The sequence below is a fragment of the Callionymus lyra genome, chromosome 1 (genome assembly GCF_982586985.1).
Source record: "Callionymus lyra chromosome 1, fCalLyr1.hap1.1, whole genome shotgun sequence".
NCBI lineage: Eukaryota > Metazoa > Chordata > Actinopteri > Syngnathiformes > Callionymidae > Callionymus > Callionymus lyra.
Genome location: NC_141818.1, coordinates 4,035,458 through 4,055,925, shown reverse-complemented (window position 1 = coordinate 4,055,925; position 20,468 = coordinate 4,035,458). Strand labels below are relative to the sequence as shown.

The following is a 20,468-nucleotide window of genomic DNA, read 5'->3' as shown; positions in this document are numbered from 1 at the left end:
CTATGTTTTCTTTTAGGAATTACTGAACTAAAATTCTAATCCTTTACATATTTAGTAGTTAAACAGGGTAGTTAATTTTACCTATGAATGTCTGCCACTAGCATTGCTATCCACTTGCTAAGCTAGCAAGTTATCCCTTCACTTTGAACGTCCATTATGAGTTATGGGATGTTAAGTTTAAGCTTATCTAACTACCATGAAAACAGTAGATACTCTGCGATATTTACCCGGAGTGTTTCCTGTCTGTGTAGTTTGTTAGCCTTTTAGCTTCGGCTACAAACAATCATAAAATATAGACTACTTTTTTCACTAACAATTTGTCAAAAAGCCTATAAAATGAAGTAAAATTACAGACATGCAAAATTGAAGTAGATTTAGAGTCGTAGTTAAGAGACCTGGACAACCCGAAACCTCATTTGGTTTGAGGTGTTCCCAGATCAAGATACCAACGTCCCCTGAGGAAGAGTAACTTGACCACCATCAACTAGTTACTTTCTGTATTAGCTGCCCAAACTCACCTGTGGTCTTAGCATGTCAACCATCAGATGTTCAAAGCAGAACAGCAGATAGTACTAACAGGGTAGTTGTGTTAGCATAGCATTTTAGAACAAGCGGTTTTGTTGTGTTAGTGTTTGAGTACTATTGTAATTCTAACTGGGTAGCTGCGTTAGCATAGCATTTTGAACTTTTAGGGCTGTGTGTTAGCATGCCATTTTAATACTAATAGGGTAGCTGTGTTAGCATTGCATTTTAGAACAAACGGTTTTGCTGTGTTAGCATACTATTGTAATTTTAACTGGGTAGCTGTGTTAGCATTGCATTTAAAACTAACTGTTATGTTGTGTTAGCATGTAGTAGTACTAACTGGGTAGCCGTATTAGCATAGCATGTTTGAATTAACACTTTTTGCCGTGTTAGCGTGCCATTGTAGTAATAACAGGCTTGCTGTGTAAGCATAGAACAGCAGCTCCACCACATCAATTGAAACCACTTGTCTAGTCTTTGGTGTGTCTTTTTTAATCTAAGCTAAAAAACACATTTTTAACGTACTATCCATCTTCTTTGCACTGACCATGACTCTATTAACTCAAGCTGAACCTTTGTCCTTTCTAATTTTATCAGCTCTCGTGCCCGAAACTGTTGACCTCACGGCGTCCTAAGACGGCCTCACTTTTAACTGTAGCTAGCTTAAAGCTACTTGAGCTCAAAACGTGGATGGTGCAGGAGGTTTTTAAAGAACACATCTGCTGGAGAGATAAAGTGGATCAGCGGGTTGAGTAGAAGGGTCGTGGAGCTGACACTATCCAGCCATCTGACGCTCAGATACTTCAGCGCTGACTGATAAGTCTCGGCTCTGGTCTTCCCCTTTATCTCGGTCGGACTGTGACAGAAACTATGTCTGCTGAGAAAAAAGGAGCAGATTGTTCTGGTGCCGTCTCAAACGGATCAGAGATCCGCTCTGTGTCGCATAGGCTGTTGTGTGTGTGTGTGTGTGTCTGTGTGTGTTTGTGTGTGTGTTGGCAGTGTCCACGCAGACCCAGACTGCCCGACTCCATACATAGAGACAGTCGGAGTGCAAGCCGGGTCCAGGAAATGACTGCTATTATGCCAAATGTCCTCTTTGCTTCGGTTTCTTTCCAGTGATGGATTTGTTAATTGGAAAGAGATGTAGAGTCGTTGTTTGGCTCAAGCAAAGTCCCTAAACCTGATGCCTCAGAATCTGGAAAAATAGAAAAAAAAGGGTCCACATCTCTGGACCTCCTTTACCCATGAGACTTTGTTATTGCTTTCTTTATAGTGAGTCAGTTTATAGTTGGAGTTGGAGTCAGTCGAATCTACGGCTAACTTTTAACAGGGACAAGTAAAGTGTAGAAGACGATAAAACACACAAACATGTCAATTCTTATTACGAAATTAATAAAGTAACATTTATACGAATATAAAAGAAGAGGTCCAGGTCGGTATATTGACCCCTTGGGTAAACTTCCTCAGGGAAATGAGGGTTCTTTGTGGCCAGGCAAGGTGAGCCGAGCGAGCGTCCACTAACGTTAGACCCCCCTCCATAACATACTTTTTTAAGATGACACTTGTAGATTCGTCATTGGAATCCAACGACCACGTGTCAACAACAAGTGTCAACAAATACATTTCTGAACGCATCTTAAGGCAGCAAATTTTGCAGTACAAAGTATTATTATGTTGTATTCAACATAAAAAAAATGACTCGACAAACTCATTTGATTAAAAAAAGTTGACCTTAGAAGTAAAGATAGTCATGAAAAATATCGCTAACAACAATAGAATAGACGTGGTGGCTAAGCTAACGGCGTATAGGTAGGACGTGCTGCTGCACATCCACATTCCTGGTCGCTCAGAGACGAACAGTGTGAGGTAAGAGAAGAAATGGCTGCCATAAACCTATGACCTCCACCTTGGGACATACCTGCCCTTTAACACCGGGCATGCCGGAGCAGCGATGATATATAGCAGCTGACAAAGATGTTCACTTCATTACCGCGCTGGTTGAAAAGTCTACTCTCCAGAATTCTAGGCCAGTGAGAGGAGAGCTTGAAGCATTAATAACCATCTTGCATTCTCAAATTTAACAGAGATTATATTTAATAAAAACGACTTGTAAATATTTAGAGTTGGTAATCTGGAGACATGACGATCTAATCTTTCTCTTCCTCTGGACGAATCGAGTCTGTGGAGAATGTCCCGCTTTCATTACGCAGCGTAAGCCAAACAAATCTAACCACCATGTCTGTATTATGAAAATGCGATGTGAACGAAAATCTGCCGTCCAGTTTTAGCCCGGAGATGTTTTATCGGGCGGGAATAAGGAGAAGCGTTTTCGGGATTAAATGACAAGTCTAATATTTTTTGTTCTCAGCGTACAGTATTGTGAGCTCATGCGAATCTTGGAACTGAAAAGTGATGTCAGAAAGTTGAGGATAAGCTTTTCAAATCTTGATTTGTTTTCATAGATGTAAACTTGTAGTTCCTGGGAACCATTCAGCAAACTCAAGATGACACTATTGGAAGTACTTTGGCTCTCACGGTTAAACTTTCAGAGTCTCTGAAGGCTTTGGCACAAGTCCTTTATTTTCCCACCAATTTTACGCTAACCATGTAGCATTTCTTAGACATGCTAAATTACGAACAAATGAGTCATAAAGTTACACAAATTGAACTTCATAAGGAGCTGCCAAATTCAAATATGATATCTTGGATCTGCGTTGTAATATCATAATGTTGTCCAAGCTCTTGATCTCAAAACTCAAAGTTACAGTGCTTAAGAAGTCGTAAGACCTTCATGTAAATAAACACAATAGTCTTTTATTAAAGTTTGAGATGTGCAAATCGGAGTTATACCTCAAAATTTGGACGCAATCTGGAGTCACCATACTCCACTCTCTTTATGGCAGAGCAGCAAGCTACAGGTATTCCTGGAAATACTTGAATGGTTCAAGTATATGAATGTGTTTGAATCATTTTGCAGGAAAACTGCTGATGACATTGAGGACTGCAAAAGTCTCCATTTTAATTGAGGACCGAGTGATTCAAAAAAACGTTCAATACTTTAAATATTCAATAGATTTTACTGTGTTTTTATATATTATTGTGTTTTTGCTTTATTTGTATGTGATGTATTATTTAAACTGTATCTTTGTTGAGGACTACAGATGGAAAGTAGCATTGTGCTAATTGTGGTGCAGCCATCTTTTTAATGTAACTGCACATTATCCTTTTAAATTGAAACTTTTTAATGTTTCCAAGAACCCTCAAATGTACTGGTCTTGAAGTTACCACAGGTGTCATATGAAGTTGAGCACCTGAAGATCCTTGTGGTAGTTATACTTTTGATGACATCAGAAGTTTACCTTCTAAAAGTAGGTCCTGGATGTTTCTTCTTCCTTCCTTCAGGCATTTAAGGGATTTTTGTTTTTTTTCGCAAGTGGTACTGATCTTATTGTCCAAGTAACTGCTTGTATGTGGTTCAGTATTACTTAAAACTTAAAAAGACGGTTCTACTAGAACTTCTTACCTCCAGGCTTCCCCGGAAACACAGATCCCTTACTGTGTAAACATTTAGGTCTTGATGGTCTTATCATCTAAAGGGATCTGAAGAAGAGAGATGACAGATGATGACCCTCTCTTCTAGACAAGGTAAAGCTCTCTCTCTTCCTGTTGGACCGGTGCCAAATCAGATCCCAACCGTCACACAGTCCTACCCATGCTTCCCCAAACTGGAGGCCAATAAATCGCGACCAATGGAGTCGTAACCCAGTGGCGTAAATTGAGTGTCGGACAGACGTGCGCTGAGTTAGCTCTGCGTTCTGACGGATCACCTGTTGATGACCTTCGGCGTTAGTTGTGATGAATCTGTCTTTACCCATCGGGGGCCCCCGTCCTGAGTTCTAGCCTTCTGTTATCAGTTGAAGGATACACTGGTGCGGTTTATGGAGGCAAAACATCAGCAAAGGAGATGTTTGGTGTTTTAGTCAGAGGTCGAAAGTTGAGCTGTGAGGAGTTTGACGACTTGTTTCCAAGAAGCCTCTGCAGCGAACAACCTTTAAGTTCTAGATAAGCCTTAAAGTTTCCCGAAAGCATTAAAGGGATAGTTCACCAAAAATTCAAACGTCACTGATTTTCTACTCACACTCATGTCGACTAAGGGTTGGGATTATTTTCTGAGTAATCGGTTGCTTTTTCGAGTTACGGGCAAAAATGTTTGTTCATTTTAATGTAGCGACTGTACTTAGTTGCCTTCATCCTCATTCAAAAAGACTAACTAGCGATCCCGTATTGAAGCCTCGTCAAGAGGAATTGTTACAGAAAAACAAGTCTGTATTTCAAAATTGTTTTTAGGGGATGCTGGTAGGCCGACATCCTAAACATCCAGGAAGTACTTTGCGCAACCATTGCCAGCTTTAGATATCAACTTGTTTAAATTTTTTTCTGAACAATTTCTAATGCCAAGGCTTCAATACAAGAGGGACGTTACAGAGAAACAGTTTGGAGGTATTTGGATGTTTTTAAACATGTAATTTTGGACGAAAATAAGGACAAAGACAACAGAGCTCCAGTCTCTACATTAAAATGAACAAACGTTTTTGCCTATAACTCAAAAAAGACAAAGATTACTCTGAAAATAATCCCAAACCTCAGTCAACATGAGTATAAAATGTTGGGTGAACTTTTAAACCAAAGACAAGGCTTATGTTGGTCTAATATTTTAAAGCAATATGGACGAAAATGTTATTTTTTGATAATTAGATTGACCTATTTTAGATGCAACTTCAAAAAATTGCATAGACAGGAACTTGTGTAGATCGAGTACTACTGGAGTCAAAAGACAAACTAGGCCTTTTTCGGGATCATGTGAAAAGATAATGACCAATACACTCAGAGCTCTATGTATAACAGCCTTGGTATGGTATTTACATTTAGGGACTTGAACCTCATCAGGATACACTGTCATGAAAAGACAAATCATCCATAGGTAACAGCAAAAGTAGGCATGAGTTTAAATCCCAGACTAGTATCTAAGGAGCTGAAAATCGCCATTAAATCAACGTAAAATCCACTCCACGATTTATCTTTCCACATGTAGCTGCACATTTTCAGTAATACCGTTTGATCCGCGGCTCGCAGGATTGTGGTGAGTTCATTTCCTGTATGTGCAGCGTCTTGTGAAGTAAAAGGGCGGTTGTTTTGGGGGGTGGGGGGGGCGCTGCGGAGTAGCGGCGGTCTATGACTACTTAGGAATGACACACAATTAATCAACGCGAGCGCAGGACTGATATGGCTGCAGTCTGGAATAGAGGCCCGCCTGTGCCGAACAGCTGCAGGAAGAAACTGGCCTTTTGCCTTTCTTAGACATGTGGAGGAAGTGTGTGTGCATGTGTGTGTGTGTGTGTGTAGAGCCACTTACAGATGGGATGGAGGAGGGGTAAAGGACTGGGAGGAAAAGAAAAAAAAAACGAGGTTTTTAACAGCCTACCCACATCTGTTTATTTAGAAAAGAAAGCATTGTGTCATTCAGTTATTCTAACAGCCTACAGCCGGGCCAGTGTTAGTCCCTCAATGACGGCTTTTTAAATACACAGTTTACACTCCTATGAAGTGGCCTCATAACTGCGTCGCAGCCTCAGGAACGTGCCAAATGGGGGAACATGCTTGGGTTTCACATTCCCACTCGCACTACTTGACGTCTCTATAGCGGGAGAGGGAGGGAGGGAGGGAGGGAGGGAGGGTCGGCCATTTGGTTCCATTTGTCTTTGGGTTCTGGTGTGAGTTTTTTTTCTTGCTCTCGTTTTCTCAGATCGGTTTTCCCCGGGCTTGGAGGGCTGCCAGGGAAACCGCATGGGGTCCGCAGACACAAGTGCCACAGAGAGGCACGGCAGAAGGACGGCATTGATGTGTGCGCTCCTGTTTGTATTTCCTATTAACTGTGTACTCGGAGCGAGCGCCGCGGCACCAGGAGCGTAACAGACGCGCTCAGGGGATGCCACGGATTCCTGAGCGATGAAGTCAGACGAGTAAACATCGCGGTCGGGATCCGATCGTTTTCGAGGATCTTCAGGACCGTCGTACAACAAACGTGGATTGAACCTGTTTAAATGTAGTGAAAAATAATTGATATATTCTATAGTAATGATTCTCAACTGCTGTCTTGTGAGCCTAAGGTCGGTCACAAAGCTGTATGATCACTTTTTGATTCTTATTGACGTCGTTATATTTATGTTGCTAACCACCCAAAGGCAAGTACAGTTAGTGTTGGCCTTCACTATCTCATATTCCTTCAACCATGTAACCCAGGGTTACCAAACTCATTCCTGCATGGGCTAAAACTGTTAAAAAAGAAGCTAATTTTGCCTGAAATCAAGTAAGTAAGTAAGTAATTTGTATTTATATAGCGCTTTTGCAGACCAGGGTCACAAAGCGATTAAACAATCAAAACAAGTATATACTTTAAAGGTCAAGATAACACTGAGAACAACACAGGAGTTCCAGAAAATCAGGGAAGAGCACGAATAAAAAAGTCTTAAGATGTTTCTTGAAGGAGTCAGTAGATCCATCAAGCGCAAAGAGAGAGGAAGATCGTTCCAAAGCTTAGGAGCAACAGTCTGGAAGGATTTCTCTCCTCTGGTCCTGAACCGTGTTCAGGAACCATCAGTAGATTCTGATCCACAGACCTCAGAGCCCGAGCTGGGGTGCAAGGCTGGATCAGATCACTGATGGAAGGTCTGACCATGAGTACATCTGAAAGTAAGAACCAGAATTTTAAAGTTGATCGTGAAAGAAACTGGAAGCCAAAACAAAACGAGGACTGTTGGAGCCTTTAAAGAAGTTAAATAAGTCACGTTAATCAACCATGTCGCCCTTTTCTACTAGAAATACTCTAATCGACTCGACGGAACCTGCTTTTCGAACCTGCGGATACTTTTTTAAGTACCTGTAGTAGCCAGTAGCCAGTACCAAAAATGTTGCGTCAACCAACTGCCAGCTACTCAAAGGCAGGAAATTAAAGGAAGAGAGACTAAGAAGTAACAAACCCAGCATGTTTTTTAAACTAGGAGTATGCTATAACTGTCCGAAAAGACAGGGTAAGTAACATTGCGTCAGTTTCACGGCACTTTATGTCGGCCATGTCTACCGCGAATAGGTAGCAATGCCTGGTGGAAAAACAAACAGAGTCGTGGACAGAGACGAAGTGAGGAGGTGAGGAACTGTGTGGTGGAAAAGAATCAATAGTTTCGACATGCCAGGTGATCTGGTTTTAGTTTTACGTTAGTATTAAAAACGTTTTTGAAGCTTGACGACCGACTAATAATATCTTGGTGTACATCTTTGACCATTAAAAAACCCAGAGTGTTTTCTCAAGCTCGTTCTGAACGTCCAGACCAAACGATCCAAACAAACGTTGTTCCTCGTCAGAGTGTGTCGGTGAGTCGGGGGCTGCAGACCCATTTGGGCTGGTGTGATACTCAAGTCTCCAGGTCGGTGTAAACAGCTGCTTTTACAGCGTGCCGGTCGAGCCGCATGTGTTGCAACAGCTGTTTGTGTTATAAGTGTGGAGAGTCCTAGAGGTCTTTTCGGGTGACTAGTTAATGAGCAACTTATTGACCGGCGGTACAGGACAAGGAGAGGCAAAGATACGAAAGTAAATAGCGGGTCACGGTTTCTTCTGAAGGCCAAATGTGCTGGAGGACGTCCAATATTGCAATGACAGAAGCCTTTTAGCTCGTCTGCACCTAAGAGATTAGACTGATCTAAGAACTCGTCTCAAAACATCTGAGGTCAACATGTGAAAAGGTTCGTAAAAGAAAATCATCCACCTAAAGCCAGTCAACCCATTATAAAATAAAGAAGTTAAGAACTGACCCCAACATTTCTGTTAATATATAAGGTTACGACCTCAAAATTACCATTTTAATTTAATTTATTTTGGACTCAAAATGCTTGCTTCTACAAATGTAAAAAAATAATGATATGGAAAATAGTTTCAAAAGAGTACACACACACTATTCTCTATACTTTACACTATTCCTGATTAAAAAATAAGTAAAACATTTAGTCCAGACTTTTAATTAGAATTAGAACATATTGTGTCTATAATCGGTACCTTGAAGTCATAAAAACCCTTATAATGAGAACTCTGCCATATTGTAATATTATAAAAAAAATGTATATCTTGAATACAAACAAAATAACAAAGATTAATTGATGTTATTATTATTTTTTTATATATATATAAAATAAAACAAAACTAAAGATTATTTTTTGGAAAAAAAAACAGTTAATTTTTTACTTGAACTAATTTACTTTAATTTCTTTTACTTTACCATTTTATTGATAAAACACTTAAAAACTACAAACGTTGTCTGCTAAGTACTGTACGACAGGAGATAAAATAATCAGTAATACATACACGATAATGAAATACAATAGGAAAAAATCATACAAAATACAATCAGAATTAAAACAATAAATTATAACATGATTAAATATAAAATTACTAGAAAGAAAAATCGTCATAATTGCTCAAGTATGACATGATAAAATTCTGGTAGTGATTTTCTGAAATACTATGAATAATTTGTCACTCTCTGTGGTACAGAGGGAGATTATATTTTTGCTGAGCTACTGTGTGTGTTGTGCAAGCATGTTCTGCAATGCTATAGCGAATACTTTGAATTATATTGATGAAATAAATGTAGGACAATTATATCGGTAAAGAAAATTGGGTGTAAATGAGCAGCTTGGCAGAAGTAGGAAGATATGACTCTTGTGTCAAAACTTCTCTTAGATTCCGTCAAGTGTCGGAGTCGCCCATCAAATCAACCCCTTAATTCCCAGGAAGCGGGCGGGCCGGCGGAATTAATGCGCAGATGAGGAAGGAAATGAATTCCTAATCTGGTTTGGGTCGCGGCCAAATAACTTATCACAATCTATTATCGCTGCAGTGACTTCTCTGGGAGGAAGTCCTTGAATGGATTCTTCCTGCCAAGTAGTTTCCTGTGTTCTCGTGCACTTGTTGATCGATAACGTCCTTCAAACTTCACGTCCTTATTATCTGTCTTTGCGTTGAGTAGGATTGACTGCAAATTAATAACAATCTGGTCTGTAATTTTCGTGTGTGAGGCGTAAATAAAGATGTTTACAATTAGTTTTACTAAATAAAATCCCACTGAGTCTGGTTATTATTAAGGTTTCTGCCTGTTAAAAGGAAGTACCTCCCCACTGTCGATCATGGTGGAAAGCTGGGATCTGTTTTTATTTTCCCTTCTTAGGTTATTTTTATATAAACCGTAAAGTGAATTCAGATAACTCTATTTGTCGCTCAAAATTAAATGGATATCAATAGAATAAAATGTGTTGTGTAGTGAATACATTGTATAAAAATCAAATTCAATTTTAAACATTTAAAAAAAGTTGAGATTTTGCTAATTTTAGAATAGAATAAATGTAAATAGCATTAACACATTTAACAATATTTAAGACCGTGGAGTCATTTTATGTTAAATTGTTACCTTAAATAGAAAAAAATGTAATGTAACGTATAAATATGGCAGTGTTTAAGATAAGATAAGGTACAGACATTTGATAGCTCATTAAATAAAGGTAAAACTGAAGGCATTTTTTTGTAATGCTGTCCAAAAAAAAGCTCATAAAATGGTAGACTCTGCGTTTAAAAACTTAATTTAAAGGGAAAGTCGTGATAATGAAATGATCAGTCTTTTCTCTTCTTCTTTTACCGTCCATCCATCCGTTCATTTTCATCCACTCAAAGAGGCCCAGAGTTCCCTTGTACCTAAGAACCTTGTGTTCTGGGGGGAATTCCGAGGACTCACGATGTCAACTGACAGAGGTAATCGCACCACGGTGTGCGGATCTGCCCCGGGGCTTCCTCCCTGTTGACATTGATTTTAACCCTCACTCCGGTGACCTCCATGAGTTGTGATGGTTTAAGTTTCTTTATCAGATATTAGTGGAAAACTGGTATGAAAACTAGATAGATAGATAGATAGATAGATAGATAGATAGATAGATAGATAGATAGATAGATAGATAGATAGATAGATAGATAGATAGATAGATAGATAGATAGATAGATAGATAGATGGATAGATGGATAGATGGATAGATGGATAGATGGATCGATGGATCGATGGATGGATAGATGGATGGATGGATGGATGGATGGATGGATGGATGGATGGATGGATGGATGGATAGATAGATAGATAGATAGATAGATAGATAGATAGATAGATAGATAGATAGATAGATAGATAGATAGATAGATAGATAGATAGATAGATAGATAGATAGATAGATAGATAGATAGATAGATAGATAGATAGATAGATAGATAGATAGATAGATAGATAGATAGATAGATAGATAGATAGATAGATAGATAGATAGATAGATAGATAGATAGATAGATAGATAGATAGATAGATAGATAGATAGATAGATAGACTTTATTAATCCCTCTGGAGGTCTTCTCGGGAAATTGGTTTTCCTGCTCACAGCAACACAGACAAAAGATTAATAAAAACAAGAACAAAGTGCAATAAAAAGAAAAAAGTTCAAGGGATGACAACATCTGAGTATAAACAACATAGTTTAAAGAAAAATAACACAAAGACTAACATGGAATACATCATCTTTTCACTCCAAACTCAGAATCATATAATCTAATGGCACGAGGAATTAATGAGTCCCTGAGTCTATTAGTGTCGCGCTCGAATACCTTGAATTGGTTGAATATATGTAGAGCTTTGTCTCTTGGCTCAACTCTTTCCCCTCATGACTGAAGACACCTGTAAGTAAGTAACAGTTCTTTGTAAAGCGACTTTCTAGACCAGGGTCAGAGTGTCAGACATCAGTGGATGACAGTTTTAATATCATTCATTACACTGTAATTCCACTGTCGTGGCAGATTCAATGGAACCCAGTTACATCGCTGCAGTGCGGCACATCTGCTTTATCCATACAGATGTCGGCAAAGTGTCGATTCGTCTTCTTCATGAAGACCCTTAAGTCTTGTATCTAAATATTATCCGAGCAGTAAAAACAGGAGGATCTGACGCAGGGTTTCGTGTAACGTGTCCAGCGCTTCACGACAATGACCATGTCGGTGTTTTGTGGACCTTCTTCTGTGGCGGGCGAGACAGAGCGTCTCTTCTTCACGCCCGCGGGGTGAGGCAGGACGAGGGAGTCCCGAGGTGTTGGGTTCCCAGTATCCATCATTTTGGACGGAGTCGGGGGGGACTTTGGAGCAGCGCCAGTGGCGTCGGCGCTAGCCAGCCGTAACTGACATTGAGTGCATTGTTTGCGGGCGGGGAGCTCACGGCTGTGGCCTAAAGGTACATTCCTGAGATCAGAATGCTTGCTCCGAAACACAAACAGTCTTTGTGCCCCCGCCGCTCTCTCTTTTCCCCGACTTCCCTCGTCCACGTCCAGCCTCCAGAGCCCGAGCTGCCTCCTCTCGCTCGTGTGTCAACATGTGGGCTATCACTTTACTCACACCCACACACGCTCACCTTCAAACACACACACTTGTCATGATAGTCCGGTGGTCGGCCCCGAGGACACCGGGAGCTTCCAAAGAAATACTTCTGAAATACTGCAAAAAAATCTCACTGAGTTTCATTCACATCCTGTTTTACAAAAAAGTTTTTTTTATGGATCCGAACCTCAGATCTGTCGTGACTAACGGTCTATAGTCGAGGTGTCAGTCGTACAAGGGGTAGAAATATTTTAGTTGTCTAGGTCACAGGCTGCACAATATGTATTTTACCAAAATATCTTTAAAGTGTTAGTTCACCCAAAATTCTAAACAGACTCGAGGCCAGGGGGCCAAAACTGGCCAGCAAAGTCATTGTATTTGTCCCCAAATGTAAGCGTTAAATGACTGAAGGTGTTGGTTTTATTAACCATTATCAATGTGAAAAACTCAAATTGACATCAACGTTAAAAGGTGTTTGATGGAGGTTTGGTTGAAAAGACACTGTTGTAAAAACTTCACTCATTTTCTATTCTTGCTCATGTCGACTCAGGGTTGGAATTATTGTCAGAGGGATCTGTTCTTTTTTGGAGTTATAGACAAAAATGTAAGTTCTTTCAGAGCACACACAGTCTACGGTCTACACTGGAAGTGCTTGTGATGTTTACCCGGAGTACTTCTGGAGTACTTCTGGAGTACTTATCATTATCTGACTTGCTACTGTTTAAACGTCTGCCACAAACGAGCATAAAATATTTACTTGTTTAATTAACAGAATTGAGGTATTTGGATGTTTTTAAGTGTCTTTTTGTAGAATGTTGATCCACTGAGCTCCACTCGCTACATTAAAATGAACAAACATTTTGTGTCTATAACTCAAAATAGGAACAGATTAGTCTGAAAATAATCCCAACCATTAGTCGACATGAGGGCGGGTAGAAAATGAGTGTTTACAACAGTGTCTTTTCAACCAAACCTCCATAAAACACCTTTTAACGTTGATGTCAATTTGAGTTTTTCACATTGATAATGGTTAATAAAACCAACACCTTCAGTCATTTAACGCTTACATTTGGAGACAACTAATTGGCCACATATAATGACTTTGCTGGCCATTTTTGGCCCTCTGGCCTCGAGTCTGTAGTCCACAAATGTTTCCATTTAATTACACTTTTTGTAAAAGCATAATGTCTTCTGTAAACTCAAGATTAAGGCTTTAAACAGGTTTTTTTGCTAAATGTTTTTTCCATTTGTAAATATTATTTTTTATACATTTTTAAATAATTTCCCTAAAAAATATACTTGTTGGGTCATTTTATGCCAGTACATGTATCTGCATGTACTAATGAAGAAACATTCGAATATAGTAGTTGAAACTTGGACAATATTTATTTAATGTCGACATCAATACTTTGACAGCTAATGATGAATAAAAATAAATGTATTTATTTTAATACTATGACATACTGTATTTCATACAGAACAAATCAAAGTCTTATAAATATAGATTTACAAACAAGACAGAGACACACAGAGAAATAAAATAAATTAAAAAATCACATAAATTAAAATGCAAAAAGCATGTTTCGTACCATGCTATTGCAAATACCATATGTTGTGTTTACAATTAAAAATTAACAATATAAATAGGGGGGAAAAAATAATAATTTAATTTGTATATATATATATATATATATGTGTGTGTGTTCGTAGATTATTTAAAAACTTGAAAAAAAAAGATTGATGTCTAGACTGGACCTCTTTGGTTAAGCTGCTGCCCCGTTGACTCAACATTAAAGATGCAGAGGAAAAATAATCGAAATTATTCCTCATACCGTTATTGAACTTTTAAAAGTGATAATTAAAACTTCCACAAGAAAAGTTTGTTTAAATGTATTGTTTCTGAACAGACTGGGAGGTTTTTTCTTAAGACTCAAAAGGCTCAAAAAGCAAAAGAAAGAAAAAGTTTTGTTCTCATGAATCACAACCATCTTTACCTTTCACGTCATCACGTGACTTTTGTCTTGACAAATAAAAGCTCGACTTTTGTGAGTGTTTTTTTCTTCTTCTTCTCACCACGGGTCTCTCACATTCATCCCTCTTCACCTTTTCCCAAAACAAGCCTCACCCCCCTCTCCCCCCCCAAAAACCTCCCGCCCCCTCCACGTCACACCCACAACAAGCGCCCGACCAATGAGCATCGAGGAGTGTGTGTGTGTGTGGGGGGGGGGTGAGGACCAGAAAACACAAACGTCCAGAGGGTCTCGAGCTCAGGAGCACAAACTTCACGACCTTCAATGCTTGTTGTTTTAAGCCCGCATGTTTCTATTTGCTTTTGCGCTCCCGTGTGCGCGCGTCAGTGACCCGGTTCTGGTTCTGGACATGAGCGAGAACTTTTTTTCCAAACTCGCCCAAAAGTTTTCCCTCGGTCATGGACGGATAACGGAGGGTCCCGGATCGGATGGATCCTGACCATCGGGCTCGGAATACGTTTTGCGAGGGTTCTGGAAAATGGAACCGGCGCGGCGGGTGTGGCTGCTCGGGTGTTCGCTCCTGGTCTCCGGGGTCCTCTTGTGGTCCTCGTCCTCGGCGCTGCCGAACCACCCCAAGAAGCTGGTGTGCTGGCAGGCCATCATGAACTGCCAGGGCGAGCCCGAGTGCAACTACGCCTACGACCACTACATCCGGGCGTGTGGCCCGGTTCTGACCGGCAAGAGGAAGAAGTGTCCGAGCCACTGCATCGCGTCCCTGGTGCAGCTGAACCAGACCCGGAACGGTCCGGCGCTGGAGGACTGCGGCTGCGGCAGCGACCCGGCGTGCAAGGGCACCAAGCGGGCCATCGAGCCGTGCCTGCCCCGGACCACCAGCACCGGGTGCACGGAGGCGCGCCGCCAGTGCGAGCGGGACCAGCAGTGCAGCGCGTCCATGCACGATTACCTGCACCACTGCGGGAAGCTGTTCGGCGGGGTGGTGTGCACGGGCGCGTGCAGGAACGTGATCGCGAGCCTGCGCCGGATCCCCAAGGGTCAGCAGCTGGACACGTGCATGTGCGACGGGGCCGAGCGCGCCATCTGCGAGTTCGTCAAGAGCAGCATGAACGCGCTTTGCTTCGACGCGCCCGGACGGGAGGAGAGCAGCGGGTCCCACGAGGGTCCGGACCAGGACCAGGACGACGAGGACTACGCGTTCGAGACGTACGAGAGAGACGTGCCGGAGAGCGGGGGTCCTGGGGGGCCCCACTTTGTTTTGACCCTGCTGCTGGCGTCCATCTTGACTGCAGTGGCCCTCACCTAGGGGTCACCACGGAGACCCCTAGGTTTTTGTCTTGGATCCGAAACTTTTGACCTGCTTTTTTGTCAGCAGCTCTTCGAACCTTGTTTTGAGGATCGCAATCTGGATGTTTTTCAGGGTCACTCTACGAAACCGGTGCTATTTACACCCTAAAAACAATGACGCAAAAAAATAAATGTATTCATCATAGAAGACACATTCTATTTATATGAAAGTTAAACTTTTCGCCAAAGAAAAGGGTTAAAAACTTGATTTTCTCTCCCGTTTATATGAAATTTTAACTGTTATATTAATGAAACCTCACGTTTTATATAAAAAGGACATTTTTAAAAACACTTTTCTTTTAAGCAAACCATCAAAATTGTGTTTTTATAACCTGTACATTTCTTGGATTGATATACTTTTTAAATTAGATTAATATTGAGCAAGTATATCGTTTACCTTCAACCATAACAAACTCTAACTGAAAGACTGAAAACTAGGCAACAAAAAAAAATCACATCATATTCCCCCGGAACTTCTTGAGACCTTGGCTCCTGCAAGGGTTTCGGATGATTTCATCTGCGATGTCACTTGTCACTAAAAAAACAGCGTCTTTGTAATTGCCAGAACATCTAAGGGGTGATGTGTAAAATTTGGGGACCAACAGAAACGCTTGAACTTGTTTGAAAATAGAGTCAACGTTTGAGGAAAGACTCTTGAAAACTGAAGCCCCTGGTTTCGTAGAATGACCCCTCTATGCAAATCAATCCTCTCTTATCAACCAGATAAGCTACAGCAGACTCTGAAAGAAAGAAAGAAAGAAAGAAAGAAAGAAAAGATATTTTTATATGTTGCCAATTCTATCAGACTGACAAGTATTTAATGCTGGAATTATGTACATAGACGAGGAGTGAGAGATAATTTATTACGTGTCGACTACATCCAAAAGAATTCCAGCTTTAAAGGGAACTAGTTTTTCTGTATTCAACTGTACATTCTTGTGTATATGTGTATATAAACATATAGATGTTTTTTTTTCTTTTCTCAGAGAATCCTTTATGTCGTAGGCGACCTGATGATTTCACTCACTGTGTACTGCCTATAGAAGAGAAATGTCTAAATCCACTGTATGACTGCCTTGATGATACACTTTTAATAGAAGGCATAAAGGAAACTTGAAGATACTTCCCGAGTGGTTTTTATGTCCATGTTTGGTTCGTGGTGACGAGTCTCTGTGAGGAAGTGACCACTTGAGTTAAAAAGTCAGGCTTGAATGACGGAAATATTGAGCGTCAACTTAAAACACATATGTGTCAATGGTTATTCATTAAAAAAAATCCTATTTTAATCTTAATTAGGCGATGTAAATACAGGTGAGAAATAGTCAGGTCATGTGACCAAAGTCAGGAAGTAGCTGCACGTTTCTAAAAAATGATGGAGGCATCACTAACACACAAATAAGTTAAATGATTTCAATAACCCGATAAAAACTGTTTACTATTTGCATCAAGGAACTTTTTTATTGCGTCACAGTTGAGTCATGTGACTAAACTTTTATTTGTGATATAAACACTGGATTAAACATCAATAAGATGTATTTAAAAGTGAATATATTTGTATAATTATTATTATTACATATATTTAGTTGATATAATAGATATAATATGAACAGAGCAAGCGGTATTTGTGCCACAATAACATTTTTAAAAGTAAAAGTATGATATAAAATAATAAGGGTGATCCAAGCAAATATAAATAATATTAATAACATACTAACGTACTTACAAATAAGCAGCGACAAACTTTAAATAAAAGGTTTAAATGTCAATAAAACACTTCAACAAAGGCACAGGCTGACATGTGTTCTGTCATTTGCATTATTCACTGACTTAACTCACTTGATTTTGCTCGACAATAGACGCTCGCCTTGTTTGGCTCATTTACGGCGTCGTCTCCAGCTGACGCGGTCGAGCTAATGAACTCTTGACTCGTCGTCAAAAACCACTGACACCGCAGCTCGACTGCTAACGTCGGAAAAGGTGTTTTGAGAATAGATGGTATTTTCTCTGACGTCAACCTGTGACTCTTGACACGTCAGGTTTCCTTGAAAAGTAAAATTGTAAACCAGTGAAAATGAGTGAAAGACAAATTCAGTATGATTATTATTAGACCTTTTATATGAAGGTCTGTGAAAATAATGACATTAAACCGTTCAACAGTGCAAAAAATAAGAAGATAAAACATGTTTTAACAAGTAGTTACAAGTAAGAAGTCATTTAAAACATTTGTAAAGGAACCTAAAGCTATTTATTCTGGTTAAATATAACATTTTTCCCATTAAAATTTAAAATCTTATCATTTTTAAAGATGCAAGGTTGAATTATTATGAAGAATTGTTGTCGTTAACCTGATTTACAAGCTAGTGTGCTATTAATCTTGAATTAAATGTGTAAACATTGACAGTTAAGTCAACATGACAACTATTGAGTCCCAGCAAGGGATTGTATTCGCCCTTAAATTTGCTAAAGAATTCTTCATCTTAAAGTTAGCAGGACTTTTTAAGTGAATTATGAGTTGCTTTAGCTGTTCCAGACAAACAATGACGCTTTTTTATTTAACATAGATATGGAAGAGGTGGATTGAAGTTTTATTTAAAAAGACAAAACAAACATTTTAGGCATTAAATTTCATCTCGGTGTTGCCAAGTAAGGAGATCTTTGTTACCTGTTGCTAACAATTCAAAAGCTAAACAAGCTAATTAGCCACTCCTGCTATATCACTTTTGTAAACCAAACAGCTAGCGACAAAAGATGCTAATGCCAAATTAAATTTCTTTAATAATAAGTTATTTTGAAAATACATATGAATCTCGGACAGAAAAGGTAAATGAAATAGTTATATTTGCAACCTGTTGCTAGCAAATCAAAGCTAAACTAGCTAGTTAGCCACTCATGCTATGTCACCTTTTTAAACCAAACAGCTGGCAACAAAAGACGCTAATATCACATCAAATATCTTTACAATAGGAAATTATTTTGAAAATAAAAGTTAATCTCGAACAGAAAGGGTAAATAAAATAGTTGTTTTTGCCACCTGTTGCTAACAATTCAAAGCTAAACTAGCTAGTTAGCCACTCCTGCTACGTCACCTTTGTAAACTAAACAGCTAGCAACAAAAGATGCTAATGCCAAACAAAATATCTTTAATAATAGGACGATATTTTGAAAATTAAAGTTAATTTGGACAGAAAATGTAAATAAAATAGTTGTTTTTGCCACCTGTTGCTAACAATTCAAAGCTAAACGAGCTAGTTAGCCCCTCCTGCTACGTCAACCAACGTAATATCTTAAATAATACGACGATATTTTGAAATTAAAAGTGAGTCTCAACAGTTTCATCTTGATGTCAGTACATTGTCATCACAGTCGATCCCTTCGAAGTAAGAAAAAGCAAATATCTCCGTCTGTGGTTACACAACATTCTAGTAACTCGCTGCTCATGAACAGCGGAGCGTCTCATAATCTGATATTTTTTAAAGGATTTACAATCTGTGATTTGCTTCGAATTGTCGCATTAATGGCTGGCTGGGGGGGGGGGGGGGGGCGAGGGCCCTCGCCACTGAATGGATGGAGGAGAAGTCGAGTGGCATCTTTGTCATGGAAATGTTAAGCACATAATAGTTGGGTCGCACAATAGGGAGGCACTTCATTCTTTCAGGCCGGCTTGACACCTCTGGAGAGCCGAGCGGCGGGGAAGCATGTGGGAACGATCTGCTGCTGCTCGGGTCCCAACCCTCGGCGGCAACAAGGAGGCGGAAGAAGGAAAAACACATGACGGGCCGGAGGGAGGCGTTTGATCTTCGGCACCAAATGTTCTGAGTCGACGTGTTACGTTTATGACTCTCATAACTGTTTTCTTTTAGAAGGAAACAACTGAGACAAATCAGTTCCTGGATCGGGAGCCGAAATCAATGAGGTCAATAAACAAGGAAAGTCAGTAGTTAGTCAAACAAGATAGTAAGGTTGTGTTTTTTTGACAACCTCGGGAAACTCACTTTCAACGCAACTGTTAGCGATGTACTTACGTGTTTGTGTGCGCTAACAAGGCTAAGAAAACTATGCCACAGTTATTAACCAAGATTGACAAGTCACTGTTTAGATGACTCGTTACGATGTTGTATTTCAAGCGGCTAATCATGAAACTCACAATAACCAACGTCTTTGCAAATACAGAAGTAGTACAAACAATCTTAGTGAATCGCCAGCAATCGTTGGTCCAGCCCAATCGCTCCTGCTATTTAGAAAAATTTGATAAGGGATCTTTGTAAAGCCTAAAACAAAGTTGTTGTATTTTTTACATTAATACTCTAACGAATAACCTAAAGTGTTGTTTTTGTCTTGTGTAGATTTATCCACAGTGGAATTTTTTTTCTATTTGGATCAGTATTTTTGTATTCTGGCTTTGTTGATTGGAACAAATTGATAATATTAATAATATTGATATTAATGTTGTGTTTTGCTGTAGAAGTGTAGCAGTAAAGAAATTCCGCATTGGTCGCAATGGTTGTTTGAAATGTGTGGAAGCTTTACAGAACCAAAAAATTTAATTATTTTTATATGAATTTGGCCTAAAATTGTGGACAAACAGCAACATCAAAATTTGAAAATGCACAAAACGTACAGTTAGTAAGTCTCGATGACACACCATGTATTTATTAAAGCACGGATGTGTATAGTTATTTAACTTTTGTCTTGTTGCTGCTAACTATTTTCAAAACAGATTTTTATAATCTTAAAAAGAAAAAACGTTTAACCGTAAAACTTCTTTACCTAGCGGGCTTCCAAAGGCGAATTCATGAAATCGTTTAATCGTGGATTCAATCTCAATTTTTGGAGACAGATTTTGGTTTTCCGAAGCAAAACAAGTTTACCCGGGACAAGGCGAAGCTAAAACAACATCTGTTTATTATTATTTCGTTACTATCTTCGGGGACACATCTGGTGGACGATGGTTTTCATCATCTTATTTTTGTTGTTGACTTTTTCCTCTCTTGGACTCTGTTGTTCTCATCAGAATCGGTTTTTTATAAGGATATGTACATTAGAAAACTTTGTTTTTCTGGAGATGAAATCTTGTTGACCATAACCACGCCGACTCTGCAGTGATAGCT

The 20,468-nt window shown here is 39.5% G+C and overlaps 1 protein-coding gene across 1 annotated transcript; it reads left to right on the top strand.

Annotated features, from left to right (window-relative positions):
- Positions 1-14,267: 14,267 nt before the first annotated feature.
- On the top strand, positions 14,268-16,482 carry gas1a (growth arrest-specific 1a). The gene has a single exon (XM_087788611.1). It carries the CDS (start codon positions 14,537-14,539, stop codon positions 15,317-15,319), a length of 783 nt encoding a protein of 260 aa, XP_087644737.1. The 5' UTR covers positions 14,268-14,536; the 3' UTR covers positions 15,320-16,482.
- The last annotated feature ends 3,986 nt before the right edge of the window (positions 16,483-20,468 follow it).

Coding starts and splice junctions, on each gene's coding strand:
- gas1a (XM_087788611.1), top strand. CDS start 14,537: ATGGAACCGGCGCGGCGGGTGTGGCTGCTCGGGTGTTCGCTCCTGGTC.